This window comes from Octopus bimaculoides, chromosome 23 (genome assembly GCF_046866305.1).
Source record: "Octopus bimaculoides isolate indiv1 chromosome 23, ASM4686630v1, whole genome shotgun sequence".
In the NCBI taxonomy this organism is placed as follows: Eukaryota; Metazoa; Mollusca; class Cephalopoda; order Octopoda; family Octopodidae; genus Octopus; species Octopus bimaculoides.
The window spans coordinates 13,626,420-13,644,458 of record NC_142950.1 but is presented as its reverse complement, the minus strand read 5'-3'; the positions used below and the strand labels follow the sequence as shown (position 1 = coordinate 13,644,458).

The 18,039-nt window shown below is 36.5% G+C and overlaps 1 protein-coding gene across 1 annotated transcript in view; it reads left to right on the top strand.

Annotated features, from left to right (window-relative positions):
* The window catches only part of LOC106881483 (adenosine 5'-monophosphoramidase HINT3), a 75,893-nt gene extending 62,481 nt beyond the window's left edge, over window positions 1–13,412 (top strand). Inside the window, exons 3-5 of the mRNA XM_089340663.1 lie at window positions 6,128–6,194; window positions 9,449–9,575; window positions 11,579–13,412. Coding sequence (XP_089196789.1) covers window positions 6,128–6,194; window positions 9,449–9,575; window positions 11,579–11,635 — 251 coding nt within the window. The 3' untranslated portion in view covers window positions 11,636–13,412. The remainder of the gene's footprint in view (window positions 1–6,127; window positions 6,195–9,448; window positions 9,576–11,578) is intronic.
* The last annotated feature ends 4,627 nt before the right edge of the window (window positions 13,413–18,039 follow it).

Below are 18,039 nucleotides of genomic sequence, written 5' to 3'. Positions count from 1 at the left end.
TTTTGGACCTTGTTTATTAGTTACACCACTGGGTGTAGATCAGGACAAGACAGGGGGTCCGTGGACAGCAAATACTTTTTATGGGCAATTTGATTTTATATATGTTTTTTAATTGAAATCTTTTAATTGACAATAAACCTATTTGGTAAATACTGTTAAATAAATAAATGTAAAAATATGTTATTTTAAGCAAATATTTATGTATAAATTTCATAAGCGTTTATAAGGGGGTCCCTAAGGTAAAGCCTGAAATATAAAGGGGTCCGCAAGTCAAAAAGTTTGAAAACCCCTGGTGTAGATAATATGGACCCCTCAGGGTCCATATAAGATTTTGAGGGGTCCATGTAATAAAATAGTAAATTAGGGATCCACAATAGAATTTGAAGGGCCCCTGGTAAAATTTTGCTTTTAAGCTGGATGGGTGTGATTTGAGGAAGATTTCAATGCTATTTTCCGTCATTTGGACAACCATATAAAGCAATATTTGTTGTTTTCGTGAAGGCATGTGGCTTAATGGTTAGGGTGTTTAGCTCATGATTGTAAGGTTGTGAGTTCAATTCCAGGTGGTGCTTGCATCCTTAAGCAAGACACTTTATTTCACGTTGCTCCAGTCCACTGAGCTGGCAAGAATGAGCTGTACCAGTAATTCAAAGGACCAGCCTCGTCACATTCTGTGTCACACTGAATCTCCCTGAGAATTACAATAAGGGTACACGTGTCTGTGGAGTGTTATTAATTTCATGAGCAAGCTGTTCCGTTGATCGGATCAAATGGAAACCTCATCGTCATAACCAGTGGAGTGCCAGATAGTGTATCTTCATCAACGTCCCCTCCCCAAACACTGCTGCTAATATCATCCTCCCCCACATCAACACCACCAGCATGGTATCACTACTCACCACGATCACAACATCACACCACTGGATTGTGGCTTTTATTGATTTTTAGATGGGAGGTGGGTGAGGGTGGGGACAAGAACAGATGAGTGGGAGTGGAGTGTGTGTGTGTGTGGGACTGGTGTAAGGTGTTGGGGGTGGGGATATGGGTGTGATGGAGAGGCAGTTTTGTTGCATGGGTGGTGGTCGTAGTGGTTCACAGCAGAGGATGGGATGGGGGTAGGAGAGAGGCTTGTGTTGGAGCAGGTTGTGGGTGGGGATAATGTGTAGGGTGTATGGGGTGGTGGTGATGGTAAGTTCTATAAACAGAGATAGGTAGCCTGGAAGTGAGAATGGGGGAAAACTGATTGGTGGTGGTGGGGTGAGGTGAGGTAGGAGGAGAAGAGATAGATTTGTTAGAGAAGGGGAGGGAGGGAAGGAGTGGGGTTGAACGAAGAGTTTGGCAGGTAGGTAAGGGGAGAGAACTGGTGCATTGTATGAGCGCTCGCTCTCTCTCTCTCTCTCTCTCTCTCTCTCTCTCTCTCTCTCTCTCTCTCTCTCTCTCTCTCTCTCTCTCTCTCTCTCTCTCTCTCTCTCTCTCTCTCTCTCTCTCTCTCTCTCTCTCTCACACACTCACACACACACACACACACACACACACACACACACACACACACACACAAGCATGTATGCCTACAGGTGTGTTTGTGTGTGTATACAATGCCTATATTAGGGTTTCACTGAAATTAACGTGAAAGTGGACTCAACTTGTTAATTTAGTGATGTCAGTCGTTCAAATTGTCCGTGTTGCTAGAATAACTCTTCTTCTATGCAAATATGCAAAGACGCAACTACACAACACAATCTTCATCACAAGCGATGCATTTGTGCCATCCTTGAATCTAACACTTGAATCCTCTTTGGAAAATAATTCAGGTATTCAATGTTGTCCCCACTTCTTTCACCTCACCTGTGTTATCAAAGACTTGGTCCAAATATTGGACCAAACAAGCGGAAGTTAGAAGATACCAGATCCGAACTATACGGGTGGATGGGAGACCTTCGAGCCACCCATTTTGTTGATTGCTTAGCTTGTTACCAAAGATGTTTGGGGCCAGAGATTGTCAGAATGAATGTGGATGCCTTTCAGATTCTTGTTTAGTTTCTTCCTCCTAATGGCTTCTCTAAGCTTTCTTGAGTGTGTTGATGATCATGGCACAGCCATATTCCAGAAAAATCAAGCAGAATGATTCTCTTTGTCATCCAAAAAGACAGTCCCCATGACTTTCTCTACTGATCGCTGGTTCTTAAACTTTTTAGGACTTAGAGAAGAGGTGTGTATGAGACATTGTTCCATAGAAAGAGGAGGCTTCATTTCTGGATCATAAAGACACATTTGAATTTCCACCTCCTCCTCCTCCTTTAACGTCTTTTTTCCATGCTGGCATGGGTTGGACAGTTTGACCAGAACTGGCAAGCTGGAGAGCTGCACCAGGTTCCAGTCTGACTTGGTCTTGGTTTCTATGGCTGGATGCCCTTCCTAATGCCAACCACTTTACAGAGTGTGCTGGGTGCCTTTTATGTGACACCAGTATTGGTGCTTTTATGTGGTGCCATTACGGGTGCTTTTGGCTTCAAATGCTTTCACCTCACCATTATTAATTTCTTTATCAAGTATTTAATGATGGTGTAGTGCTTTGGCTTTGAACCCATTATTTACCTCCAAAGAAGAAAAAGAAAAAGATTTATTCTATGAGCGTGTGTAATTTTAATGAGCTCCGCTGGGTAATTTAAAAACGTTCTTCCCACTTTAGCATTCCTTTTGAAACAACCCCCAAATGTATGCTGTAGGTATCAATCGGTAGATAGATAAAGCATAAAGGGTCAAAACCTCCTTTGGTCATGAATGACCATAGGATTGCACTTAGAAGGTTCCTCTCTAAGGCACATGTCTGGGCAAGGTTGTTTGTAGAAGACCAGTAGAGGGGAGACTGGTATGTGGAGGCTCCCCTGCCACCAATGTTATCCAAGGGGAAGGCAAAGGGGCTGATACAGTTTGGCACCAGTGATGTTGCAACTCGTTTCTATAGCTCAGTGAACTGGAACAATGTGAAATAAAGTGTCTTGCTCAAGAATGCAACATACAGCCCTGTCCCGGACTTGAACTCTCAACCGCGTTAATTGTAAACCTGATGCACCAACCGCTGAGCCATGTCGCTTCACAGAAAGATAAATTGATAGACACCGATAAATAGATAGAAAGATAGATAGATAGATAGATAGATAGATAGATAAATAGATAGATAGAAATAGATAGATAGAGATAGATAGATAGAAATAGATAGATAGATAGATAGAAATAGACAGATAGATAGATGGGTAGATAGATAGATAGATAGATAGAGATAGATAGATAGATAGAAATAGATACATTTCTTTTATTAGCCACACAGGGCTCAACGAAGATGGGACAAATACAATGTAGAGCTTTTCTTTTTGGGAGGGGGAAGGAAGGAAAAAAAAAAAAAAAAAAAAAAAAAAAAAAAAAGAAATTGGTGGTGTCGATCAAAAGGGATCGTAGGAAGGGAAAAAGGGGCAGTTCGATCAAAAGGGATCGAAAAAAAAGAAAAGGAAAGGCCGATCAATAGGGATCGTGTATCACACAGTAATGTTCTCGTGTAAAAAGAGGGGAGGACAGTTTAGGTTTAGCCGTGGAAGGAAAAGCCCACGGAAAAGACCACGGTAACCTTGGTCAATATTCTCATTGAAGAAACTATAACAGTAAGTGACTCTCTTTTGCCTTTTTGTTTTATTTTTTTTTCTTGTTCATAGGGTTATGCTCAAGATGGCTCCGTCGTTCACACGTGCCATCCTTGCTACATTCACCCATCTTTTTTTGAAGCATTCACTAGACAAGACTTCCCTTTCTACTCTCAACTTCCTCTTCAGGTGATACTTGAAGAAGTTGATGAGAGATTGCCCAGAGAGGAAAGTCTTTGTCTCTAGACCTTTCAGACGCGTCCACCATACACATTCTTTCGCCATAGCCACAAGTACGATGAAAATAGCTCTTCCTTCCCGTTTAAAGGAAGGAGGCGCGACAATATTCACGATAGACTCGGCTGATAGACCGACTCGTCCCACACGCGATAGCAGTTGTTCGACGTAAGCCCACAGCTCGGAAATGGTGGGACACTGTACGAGTGCGTGCAGAACGGTTTCGTCGCTCTGCCGGCATCTCGGACAGGTCGGCCCCGTGTTTCTCGAGCCATGCCTGTAGAGCTTATCCCGAACGGGTAGTGCTTCTCGATAGCACTGCCAGGCCAGGGATCTCTGGAAGTTGTCCATAGGTCCCGGCCCGAAGGTCGTCTTAAACAGGCGGGTCAGGTATTCCTCGTCGACGCCCAGGTTCGCCCCGAGATCGTCGTCGTACCTTCCCTCCACTAATCCACTATAGAATGCGTTAGTTGTGATGCAGTCGCTCAAGGTTGACCCGGGTTGTTGGAGTTGCCGAAGAGCAGCGCGACACTCGCGGTGCCATTCGCCCTTCCTCGGCCTCTTCTTGATCCATGACTGCAGTTCGGTCATGGAGACGAGCTGCGGGAAAGCGCGCCGCACAAACGGTGACCACACCTGTTCACCGCTGTCTACGTAGAGCCGGAGATGTCGCAGTCTCAGCGCGTGTCTGCGCATCATCAACCACGGCATGCCCAGTCCTCCTTTTAACGGGTGTTGGCAGCAAACGGATCGCCTAACCATCGGAACGCTTCCTTTCCACAAGAAGCGGAAGAGGATGCGCTCCAGTTTGGTGATGGTAGGGTCGGGACAAGGAACGACGGTCAGGCGGTAGTAGATGACGGACGCGATGTACGTGTTCGCCACCTCCGCCCGACCTTTCAGGGAAAGCTTCCTCTCGGCCCATTGCCGGGCTAGAGTGGCCACCCTTCTCGTTATCTCGTCCCAGTTCTTCTCCGTTTGGAGGTCTGGACCAAACCAGACCCCGAGCATCTCAACCGGACCGTCAGTCCAACGTCCCACGACGGAGGGACTACTTGACGGCATGGGGTTGCTTCTCCAGGTGCCGAGCCGCAAGCCCACTGACTTATCCCGGTTGATTTTCGCTCCCGTTACCGCTTCGTAGTCTCTCAGTGTCTCGCCGACAAGCTCGATGTGCTTTTGGCTAGACACTATGACGGTGACGTCGTCCGCGTATGCCGACACGCTCGTCCCGCATCCCAACTCTCGCGGGATGCCCCTCAGCGTCGCCAGCTTCCGCAGTAGTGGCTCGAGAGTCAACACGTACAGAAGCGACGAGAGGGGGCATCCCTGACGGACCGAACGTGCAATGTCGAAGGGTCTTGATAGATGCCCATTGACGCGAACTACCGAACGGATGCCTCTGTACAAGGCAGCCATCCAGCCGCGGAAAATGGGACCGAAGCCGGCTGCTATGAGGACAGCCTCCAAGTATTGATGGTCTACCCTATCGAAAGCTTTCGATTGATCTAAATTGATCAGGGCCCCACCCATAGAAATAGATAGATAGATAGATAGGTAGGTAGGTAGGTAGGTAGGTAGAGAATGAGTTAGACAAATATATGACACAATTTAGATAAGAAAAACTTGAGAGAATTTAGTGGCAGGTTATGTGGTTGAGTTTTATTGGAAAACATCAATGTCACACCCTCATCAGCATCAGTATATTTTTTAGTAGTAGTAGTAGTAGCAGCCCCCACACAGACTCAGGTTTGTCACAACAGTGTACCCAACAAGAGGTCAGGGTATCGAACTATTGAACTGACTGTCAAAAAAAAAAAAATAAACAACCACCCAAAAACCAATCACAACATAATCAATATCACATTTATTTTTCTTATTCTAATTGATTTCATGAAGTAAAAGTTTGTGTGAGTTTTTTTTTTTTTTCTTGTCTTCCACTTTGATCTTTAAATACATCTTGTTCTGTAAAGTGTTGTTGGCTGGCATCATCATCATCATCATCATCATCTTCCTTTCCACTACCATCGTTATAATGACTGCTACTTCCTTTATCCTTCCCCTGCTCCTCTTCATCATTGTCACTACCACCATCATCATCACCATGGTCATTATCACCTTCACCACCACCACCACCACCACCACCACCACCACCACCACCATCATCGCCACCACCACCACCATCATCATCATCATACTGCTCTGTTGCTAAGCAACAAGCTGTCCCTCTCATGTGTTTCCCTTCTCTGTTACAGTTGAGAAGATGGTCAATGTTGGGAAACAGGTGTTGGAAGAGAAAGGAGGCAACGTGGATGATATAAGGTGAGTGGTGATTGGTTACTTTGGTGGGGAGGGGGACACAGATTGGGCAGTCTGTGAAGCTGGGATGAGGTGGGGGTGAGGGTGGGTGGTCAGTGACATGGACCATCTGGGATGAATGTGGTGAATGTGGGTGTGAACATGTTCTGTATATGTTATTGTGTATGTGCATGTATATGTGTATATATGGGAGAATATACAAAAAATAACAACAGACGAGGACAGGTGGTGTAAATAACAAAAGTATATATTAGTATGACGCTCGGGAATACGGAAAGTCTTTGACGTTTCGAGCTACGCTCTTCAACAGAAGGAATACGGAGACAAGGAGAAAAACACGGAGAAAAAAAATTGAATAGTGTTCAGTCAACGGTCAATCATAATAATATATATATATACATACACACACACACACACACACACACACACACACACACACACGCACACACACATATACTTGGAAAAGGATGCGTGGCGTTCAATCATATAATAATATAAATAATATAAATAATATAAATATGCATATATACATACGTACATATATACATATGTACATATGCATATGTGGGCACAGGACGTCACAGAACGTAAACAACATACAATACGAAAATATGAAATACGAATACATGGAACATGAACTTTTTTGCGAACAACGAAAGAAACAAATGAAAAACAAGACAAGCATCATAATGAGCGACCCTTCATCAGTTGTCAGCTGTTTTTCTAATCCGTATTTCGAGCAATTTATGACAAAAAAAAAAGTTCATATTCCATGTAATCGTATTTCATATTTTTGTATTTTATGTTGTTTACGTTCTGTGATGTCATGTGCCCACAAATGTATATATGTAAGTATGTACATATACGTATGTATATATGCATATATATATTATCTATATCATTATTATTATTATTATTATTATATATATATATATATATATATATTTCAGTGTGTGTATGTAAACAGACACACACACACTGATACATATCATAAGGATGTGTGTGTATATGTATGTATATGTATATATATGTTTGTATATATATGTATATATATATATATATATATATATATATATATATATATATATATATATAGATATATATGTGTGTGTGTGTGTGTGTGTGTGTGTGTGTGTATGTATATATGTGTATATATATATATATATATATATATATATATATATATGTGTGAATATATACTTACATACATACATATACATTTTGGATTCATTCCATGAATAATGCGGTTTTTCAATTGCATGAACTAAAAGTCAGAGGTGGAGGGGATAAACTACCTGCATCAACTAACTGTAGAAACAGGTAGTAATTTTACCTTGTTCTTGTTCTTAGTGCAAGTTTTGAAGAGTGCAGTTCGATTTTAACAGTTTTTCAAAGCTACAATGGAAGTGACAAAGAAGCATGCATACTCAGCATATTTTGCTTTATGAGTTCAATAAAGGTAACAATGCAATGGAAAATGCGAGGAATATTAATGCAGTATATGGAGATTGGACAATAAGTGTAAGCCAGTGTCGATGGTGGTTCCAGAAATTCCAAGCTGGAAACTACAGCCTAGAAGATGAGCCCCGTCCTGGAAAATCTGTAGAGCTTAACGAGGACATCCTGCAAACCCTGGTGGAACAAAATCCCATCATAACTGTTAAGGAACTAGCAGAGAAGCTTGGATTTGATCATTCAACCATTCATCGATACATGCATGCCTTTGGAAAAGTCAGGAAATTGAGTCAATGGGTTCCTCAAAAACGTTCCGAGCCTAATCGCGTGCAGAGAGTGAATATATGTTTTTCTTTGTTGTCATGTCTCACAAATGAACCTTTTTTTGGACTGAATAGTGACTAATGATGAGAAATGGGTTCTTTATAAAAATGTCAAGTGCTGGAGAGAGTGAGTCGGGGAAGGAGAAACACTGGCATCCCAGGTTAAAGAATGTCTTCACCCACATAAGGGTTTGTTAGCTGTTTGGTGGGATATGAAAGGTTTAGTCCACTTTGAACTTTTAAACCCAAACCAAATGATAAAGGAGATCTACTGCAATCAGCTTGAGTGGCTTAAGTCAGCGCTGGAAGAAAAAGGACCATCTTTGGTTTGAAGACAGAAGGTGTTTTTCCAGCCACATACATTGAGAATTACATTCCACATGATACCCCACCTACCAAATTCTCTGGACATTGTCCCATCTGATTATGGTTTATGCCACAGTCTTCAAAATCATTTAGACAGAAAAAATATGAATTCTATAGATGAGGTCAGAACAGTACTGGAGGAGAATTTTTCGTCACGGACAAGTGAATTTTGGAAGAGGAGCCTTGTAAGTCTACCAGATAGATGGAAGAGCATTGCAGAAAATGAAGGAGAGTATATTTTAGATAAAAAAAAGAACTTTGTTTATCTTAATTTTGAAAAATAAAAGAAGTATAAAAAGACCACATTATTTTTGGGATGACCCAATATATGTATGTATGTATAAGACCTGTTGAGGCAAGTGAAATCGAAATTGAAATTGAACAAAATTTGATGACTGGCACCCATGCCAACCTTCCCTCATTGGACACTAAACCCAGTTTGCGAAGACCTGTTGGGGCAAATGAGATTGAAACTGAACCAAATTTGATGACTGGCATCCGTACCAGTGGAGCGCTAACAGCACCATCCAAGTGGGATCACTGCCAGAGCAGTGGTCTCGCTCCCGTGCCACTGGCACGTAAAAAGCACCATTTGAGCGCGATCGTTTCCAGCTTCACCTAACTGGCACTTGTGCTGGTGGCATGTGAACAAAACATTGGCTGACTCCTGTGCATGTGGCACATAAAAAACGCCATTTGAGCGTGGCCGTTGCCAGTACCGCTGGACTGGCCCTCATGCTGGTGGCACGTAAAAGCACCCACTACACTTTTGGAGTGGTTGGCGTTAGGAAGGGCATCTAGTTGTAGAAACTCTGCCAGATCAGATTGGAGCCTGGTGTCGCCGCCTGGTTTACCAGTCCTCAGTCAAATCATCCAACCCATGCTAGCATGGAAAGCGGACGTTAAATGATGATGATGACGATGATATATATATATACACACACACATACACACACATAATCATCACAGTCATCATCATTTGATGCTATGATATTTCCACCTACACACACAAGCAAAAAAAAAAGAAAATAGAAATCACTGTGTCATTTCTGTATCCAAGGGTAACTAATTTGTCATCGTAATCCCTTCCACTCTATATTTTCTCTCTTTCAGGATGGGTTTTCATTGGCCCCCGTTTCACAGTGTTAACCATCTCCATCTTCACGTTATTTCTCCACTCAAAGAAATGAGATCTTTGTCTCGAGCCATGTTCAAACTCAACTCCTTTTGGTTCGTCAGTGTAAGTATACAAGTTTTCTCTGATATTTTTCTGTTTCTTTTCCCTTGTCTTTTCATCCACACAGTTTTTCCCAGATCAGTGGCTTCTTAAATCATATTTTGCCTATAGACCCTTTTGATTCCTATCTTACTTTACTGCCCCGGCCACTATATTTTTATAATTAAATATTCTTATGAATTGTATATAAAAATTGTTAAAATATTTTGTGCATTGTAGAAGTAAAACCAGGTTGCTGTACTCTGATTTTAACAGCAAAATCTTATGTGGACCTTCAAGGGCCATATGGACCCTGATTGGGAACCACTGGGCTGCACTATTAGAGCCTCCAACTTTGAGTCTATAGTTAGTTTTAGACCCTATAACTGTTTACCTCCAGCCCAGGGCCTATAAATACTTTTAGAGCTTATTACTCTATTTACCTCCAACTTTGGGCCTATAGTTAGTTTTTCAGCCTATAACTGCTTACCTCCGACTAAGAGCCTATAGTTAGTTTTAGAGCCTATAACTTTATTTACCTCTGAAATAGAGCCTATAATTAGTTCTAGAACCTATAACTATTTACCTCTAACTTAGAACATATAGTAAGTTTTAGAGCCTATACTTCTATTTACCTCTGACTTTGGGCCTATAGTTAGTCTTGGAGCCTATGCTTAGTCATTAGAGCTGACTGTTAACCGGTAGAGCCTACATTTATTTAGTCTGTTACGTATTTGCAGTTTATATTTATTCTTTAACATTTATATTTAGTCTTAAGGTTCTGTATTTATTCTTCAGGGTCTATAGTCTTTAGGATCTAAGTTGAGTCTTTGGGATCTTGATTTAGTCTTTAGGGTCTAGGTTCAGTGTTTTCGGCTTATGTTGAGTCTTCAAGATTTATATTTAGCGTCTGTATTTAGCTTTTACTTGTTTCAGTCATTAGACTGTGGCCATGCTGGGGCACCACCTTGAAGAATTTTTAGGGGATTGAATTGACCCCAGAACTTTTTTACTTTTAAGCCTGGTACTTATTTTGTTGGCCTCTTTTTGCCAAACTGCTAAGTTACGGGGAAGTCAATACACCAATGTTAGTTGTAAAATGGTGGTGGGGGACAAAAACACACACACTCATGACAGGCTTCCTTCAGTTTTCATCTACCGAATCCAAGGCTTTGGTTGGCCCAAGGCTATAGTAAAAGACACTTGCCCAATGTACCATGCAGTGGGACTGAACATGGAACCATATGGTTGGGAAGCAAGCTTCTTACCACATAGCCATGCCAGGCCTGTTTAATCTTGTTTAATCTTTGGAGACTAAGTTCAGTTTTTAGGATCCTTATTTAGTCTTTTATGATCCCTATTTCAGCTAGAAGTTTCCTTCCCAACCTCATGGTCCTGGGTTCAGTCTTACCACATGACAGCTTGGGCATGTGTCTTCTTCTGTAACCTCAGGCCAACCAAAGCTTTGTAAGTGGATTTGGTTGACAGAAACTGAAAGAAGCCCATTGTATATATATATGTGTGTGTGTGTGTGTGTATGTAGCCCCACCACTGTTCGACAACTGGTGTTGGTTTGTTTATGTCCCTGTAACTTAACGGCTCAGCAAGAGAGACTAATAAAATAAACGCCAGGTTTAAAAAAAAAAAATAAGTACCTGGATTGATTCATTTGACTAAAAATTCTTCAAGGTGGTGCCCCAGCATGGCCACTGTCTAATGATTGAAACAAGCAAAAGAATTGAAAATATATGCGCACTCACATACACATGACAGGCTTCTTCCAGATCCACTCACAAGACCTGGTTGGCCCTGGGCTATAGTAAGTAGAAGATATTTGCCCAAGGTGTCGCACTGTGGGACTGAACATGAAGCCATGGGGTTGGGAAACAAACTTCTCGACCACACAACCATACCTGTACCCATTGTACATTTACATTATCACACACACATACTTTTTTGGATTGTTCCCTTCTTCACCTAATTCCGATTTCTTTCATCAATGTCTTTCTCTTTCTTCTCTTTTGCAGCCAGTTTGGGTTCTTGCCAGACTGAAGAATTCCGCTGCAAAACAAGCTGGAAACTAACAAGTTTCCTGATGATGATGATGATGATGACGATGATGATGGTGATGGTGGAGGTGAAAAAAACGATGTCAGTGACGATGAGATGATGGTGATGCCCTAAAATAAACATATGAAGAAACTCCACCTTGTTTTATGTGTGTGTGTCTGTGCATGTGTTTGTGTGTGTGTGTGTGTATGTGTGTGCCACTTCGTTTTGTTTGCAGCCTTTTACATATCGACTTTCAGTTCAGTAGACTGTGGCCATGCTGGTGCAAGCACTGTCATTTGTTATTTTTTAGTGTTCATCAAGACAGGAAAAAGAACCCCAAAAAAACCCCAACAAAAACCCCCAGACAAACTGCCTATTCCCCCACCTCGTCTCTACTTTCACTTTCCTATTTATCTCCCCCTCCCCCCACCGCTATCACCCCTCCCCCCACTGCAGTTTCCCACCACCACCACTATTGCTGCCCTCTGATGCTAATGCTACGACCGCTGCCAACACCTCCCCCATTGCTCTTGTCACCGCTGCCATCGCCATCCACCATCTACCTCCACCATCGATGACATCCAATTCTGCCCAACCATATCTGCATTGCATACACGCATACATTTATACACCTACCCATACATATCCACATGTCTAGCTCTCACACACACACACACACACACACATTCATAAAAATATACTTGGTATATTACATGCATGTACAAATGTGTATATATGTATGTATGTGTGTGTATATATATATATATATATATATATACACACATATATATATATATATATATATATATATATATATATATATATATATATATATATATATATACACATATATATACATACACATATATATACATACACATATACCCACATATATATATGTTTTATAGCAGACATGGAAAACCTTTTTTGTGAAGTGGGCTACACGAGACATAGCTCATCATCAAATTACTAGAATAATTCAAGATGATTTTTCATTAGGCACACCATTCAGAAAGTCTCATGGCCCAAGGGCCGCATTTTGCCGACGACTATTCTTTAGTAAAATTTCCACTTTTAATTGTTGACTCAGTTCAAGAAATGTTGTTTAGAATATTTTTAATCCTCTTCTGTTTTCCAACTTTTTGCTGCCTCATCTACCTTTTTTACTTTTCTCTTCCCTCCTCTTAATGTTGTCTCCGAATTCACTGTCTGTCTCTAATTTTCAATTTTATCTCCTGCTGTTTTTCCTTCTTCTCCTTTAACTATAATAATAATAATAATGATAATAATAATAATGATGATGGTTTACTGTCAATGTCACAGATGAGAGGAAGGACAGTTACAAAGATAATGTGTAGGGATTTACATAAGAAAAATTGAATGATGATAATAATAATAATTATGATAATGATGCTTCTAATTAAATTTAGCCCTTTAGCATTTGGGTTACTGTCAAATGTGTTATTTATTCACATTGTTTTGAATTAATCCTGCATTATCTTATGACTTTGAGATATCAGCGATGTGATTATTTTATTTTTTGAGAATGATATTGTTGGCCAGGTATAAGAGGTTGGATCTGGCCAGTTTGAACATAAATGATGCGGAATATTTTGTCCAGATATGGTCAGTTTAAATACTTTCAATAATATGATTGTTTATTATTTTTAGGATGACATTGTAGGTTAGGTATGAGAGGCTGGATCTGGCCAGTTTGACCTTAAAACTATTTTGATCAGATTGTTTTAAATGTTAATGGTTTAAGCAATTGATTTTGAGGGCAAGGGCCGTTAGATGATTAATTGACTTTCGTACTTGACTGATGCTTGATTTAATCAATCCCAGTGGGATGAAAGTTGATGATGGTGGGATTTGAACCTACAATGTAAAGATTTGGAAGATACTGTTAGGCACTTTTCTTTAATGACTCCACCAGCTTGTGGTCTTAATCATAGTTTATTATATAAATCTACCATAAACTATAAGTTTACCAAGAGATGACCAGATAGTATATATAATATGGCTGACATAATTTTCCATGAAAGCAAAATGTGTAATTTAGGAATTGACATTGCTGTACCAAATGACTGTAACATTGCATAGAAAGAAGCTGATTGGTGAAAGAATTCCTCCAACTAACTCATCTGTGAAATTAATGGTATTCCTGTTAAAATATATGTCTGTCATTTGTATTTAATACAACTGGAAAGGTACACAACCATTTATGTAAAGACATCGGCAGATTACCTGTGAAAACGGACATGGACTTGTTCAAGAAAATAGCAATACTGGCTCTGTGGAAAAAATTTAGAGCATTCTTGTACAAAATTTGTTAACTTTTACATTTGTATGCATGTTTTTCAAGATATATCTAATTTCCTTTGATGTACTGAAGGAAATTTTTGAAGTAATTCTGAAAGCATGAATAATAGTTGTTAATGATGATTGTTATGATATAAACTGAAAAAAAAGAATAAAAAAAAGAGAATGAGATGGAAGTGTCTGTTAGAGAAGAAGTTTAAAAGAAATGTGACACAAGCTTATCTGATTGTTGTGATATGTGGAAATAGCATTCATTTACCTCTGACTTTCGATCCAAAAGAGAGAAGAAAATATTTGCTTAAAATCTTTAAAAAAGTGGCAAAATAATCCAAAAATGAAGTAAAATAAACTCAATGATAAAATATATGTAGGTGCAGGCGTGACTGTGTGGTAAGAAGCTTGCTTCCTAACAACATGGTTCTGGGTTCAGACCCACTGCATTGCACCTTGGGCAAGAGTCTTCTACTATATCCTCGAGCTGACCAAAGCCTTGTGAATGGATTTGGGATATATATATATATATATATATATATTAGGGACAAAATCCAAAATTACAGGTAAAAAAACTCAATTAAAATCAATTTATAAAAAATTAAAATTAAATTGAGCCTTATAGATAAAGTATATATAAAATATATAGTTTTAGGGAAAATAACCAATTTTCAAGAACTCACCGATGAAAATCCACTATCACATATAGAAAAATTAATAATTAAAAGCACAATAAATGAGTATAATAGAAAGTAAAGTAAATATCATAAGATAAATATAATAAAAAGATTACACGTGTTTCATAACCAATTTTCAAATAGAAAAGAAATTTAAATCGATTAAAATCAATTGAAATTATCGAAAATAAATTCTATTCAAAAATATAGCTACTCGTCAGATCGTAAGTAGAACAATAATTAGATATATATCTCAACCAACAATAAGTACCAAATGAATTAATATGAAATACTTATTATATAAAGATAGAAAAATTATTTTAAAAATATCATAATATCAAAATAATAACTATTCAATAATCATCCCTTCATCCATTATAATAACATGTATATTATATACAAAAACATCTTACATAAATTATCATTGTTTTAAATACAAGTTGAACGAAGTTTAAGTTTAAAATAATAATGAAGATAAAATTAGTACATATTTAACCGGTGTAATAGTTAAAGCTCGTTTATTTAATTATAATTAAAGATCAATTGAATAATAGAAAAATACAAGATTATTTATTTCTACAAACATAATAATAAAAAATATGAATGAAAAAATTATGAATGGAAAAATTATGAATGAAAAAATTAGGAAAGAAAAAATTATTAAGAATAAAAGATTATTAAGAATAAAAGATTAAACTTTATATATATATATATACAAAGTTTTGATTTAAAAAAACTTTAACGATATTATAAACTATAAAGATTAATATTTAATCAAATATTATTAATCAAAAATAATCGAAAATATATCAACACTATTCAAATCGAAGTTCTAATATTATGTTGAAATGAAACTATAACTTCTAAATAATTTAGTGTTAAATAAGTTATCTATTAAAAATAATCTATAAAGAATCAAATGAATAGTATAAAAACAAGAATACATATTATTTTCAAATAGTAGAAAATCTTTAGCAAAGTGAAAACAGTACTTATCCAAATTTTTCCGTAATTCAAACTGAAAATTAAGACGTTATCTAATAGCTATAGCGTTTTAAGCAACAGTTCGCGCGAAAATACTACGTTAAAATAGAACGTTAAAATAGAGAATAGAATACGAAAGCATGAATGAAATAATAATACTTAAATAAATGAATGAAAAATTTAAAATTTATATAACTAACAACATAAAAAGAACAAAAAACTATAGTTATCTTATAAAACATATTAATAAATATTAAATTCTAATATATAATAAATAAATAATAATACTAATAGTCGTAAATTAAATAATATTATGAAATAAACTAAAATACTACTATTGATTTAGTCTTATCAAAATCGTAGTGTCATTGTAATATAAAACCTTAAACTTACTAAAATATTAACCTACCAATAAAAACAAAATATAGCTACTAGAATAATTAAATAGATACCCCAACACACACCCTAATACATACATACATATATATATACATACATATATATATATATATATATATATATATATATATATATATATATATACATATATATATATATACACCTACATACGTATACAAATATACATACTTATATATAAAACATATAAACATATATACATACAAATATACAAAATAATATACGTATATACACACAACATACACACATATATACACATAAACACTAATAAAAGCATATACATAAATAAAGACATGCATACACATATATACATAAATACACACATATATAAATACATATAACACATATAGACCAAAACATACACACTACCATATATATATACATAAATATATATCTACACATACACACATGTACCTACCAAAACATACATATAAAAACAAATACACTCATACACACATATAATAAATAAAGAATGATATATATAAATACACACTCACCCTCCCATGCTCTCAAATATACATATTATATAGATACACATATACAGACATATATACATACATATAAAAATACACATATATACACAGAAAAAACATGCATATACATATACATATATACATATACATAAATACATATATATATACATATATATATATACATATACATAAATATATATATATACACTTATATATATATACCTACTAATTTATATAGACAAATTACACACACTCACATATATACTTATACCCATATATATACATATATATACACATTTACACAAGTACATACATAAATATACATATACATATACACAAAAATACTCATAACTATATATATAAAAAATATACAAAATATACACACAAATAAAAATTCACTCAAATAAATATATAAATAAGGTATATTCTAAAACAAAATTACACTCACGCACTCACTCACACGCACAATATATATAAATATATATCTATACTCACAAATATATATCTTTATACATACATGTAAATACAAATATACACTCAATATACACAAACATATATAAAAAAAACAACACATATATATACACTTAAACCTATATAAATACATACGTAAACATATATACATACACCTAAAAATATACATACATACTAACGCATATAGACTAAAACACACACACTCATATATATATATATATATATACATGTATATACACATACCCATATAAACAAAATAAAAAAATCATTAGCTAAAGTTTTTATATAAATAAAGTAGTTTATGTCTACATTTTATTTTTCGTTCATCAAAAGAATTAAGTAAATTATTATCCTTATGAAATAATATCTCTTTAAATTCATTATTACATAAATTACAAAAGTTATTACCTATATGATAGGATTTAGCTTTACAAACTATCTCCCATTTTAAAATATAGTTAATATTTTTAGCTTTAAGTTCCCATATATATTTACTGAGGCCAGTAGAATTAATTAAATTTCTATTCTTAAATGAGTGCATATGTTGAGCTACTCTTAATTTTTCTATATGTGATAGTGGATTTTCATCGATGAGTTCTTGAAAATTGGTTATTTTCCCTAAAACTATATATTTTATATATATATATATATAATGTGTGTATTTATATGTACATGTATAACTACATGTGTATATGTATATATAGCACATACATGCTGATACACACACACACGCACACACACATATATGCACACTCGTATATATGTGTTTATATATATATGTGTGTGTATTTGTGTACATATATAAATATGTGTATATCTAACATACACATACATATAAATAACGTGTGTGTGTGTGTGTGTGTGTGTGTGTGTGAGTATGAAATGCTTGGTTTGTAAAAGACCGTCTATCTATAAAGGGTAACATATTTGCAACGGACTTCACAATTTTACCCTAAATATTATTATAACCCAGGTATTTGTTTACTAACTTTTTAAACAGTTAAATAAATTAACATAAATTATGAAATTTGCATTTGTTCATTTGCATGTGTGTGAGACAGATAAACATAATTGCATGCACATACACACACACACACACAC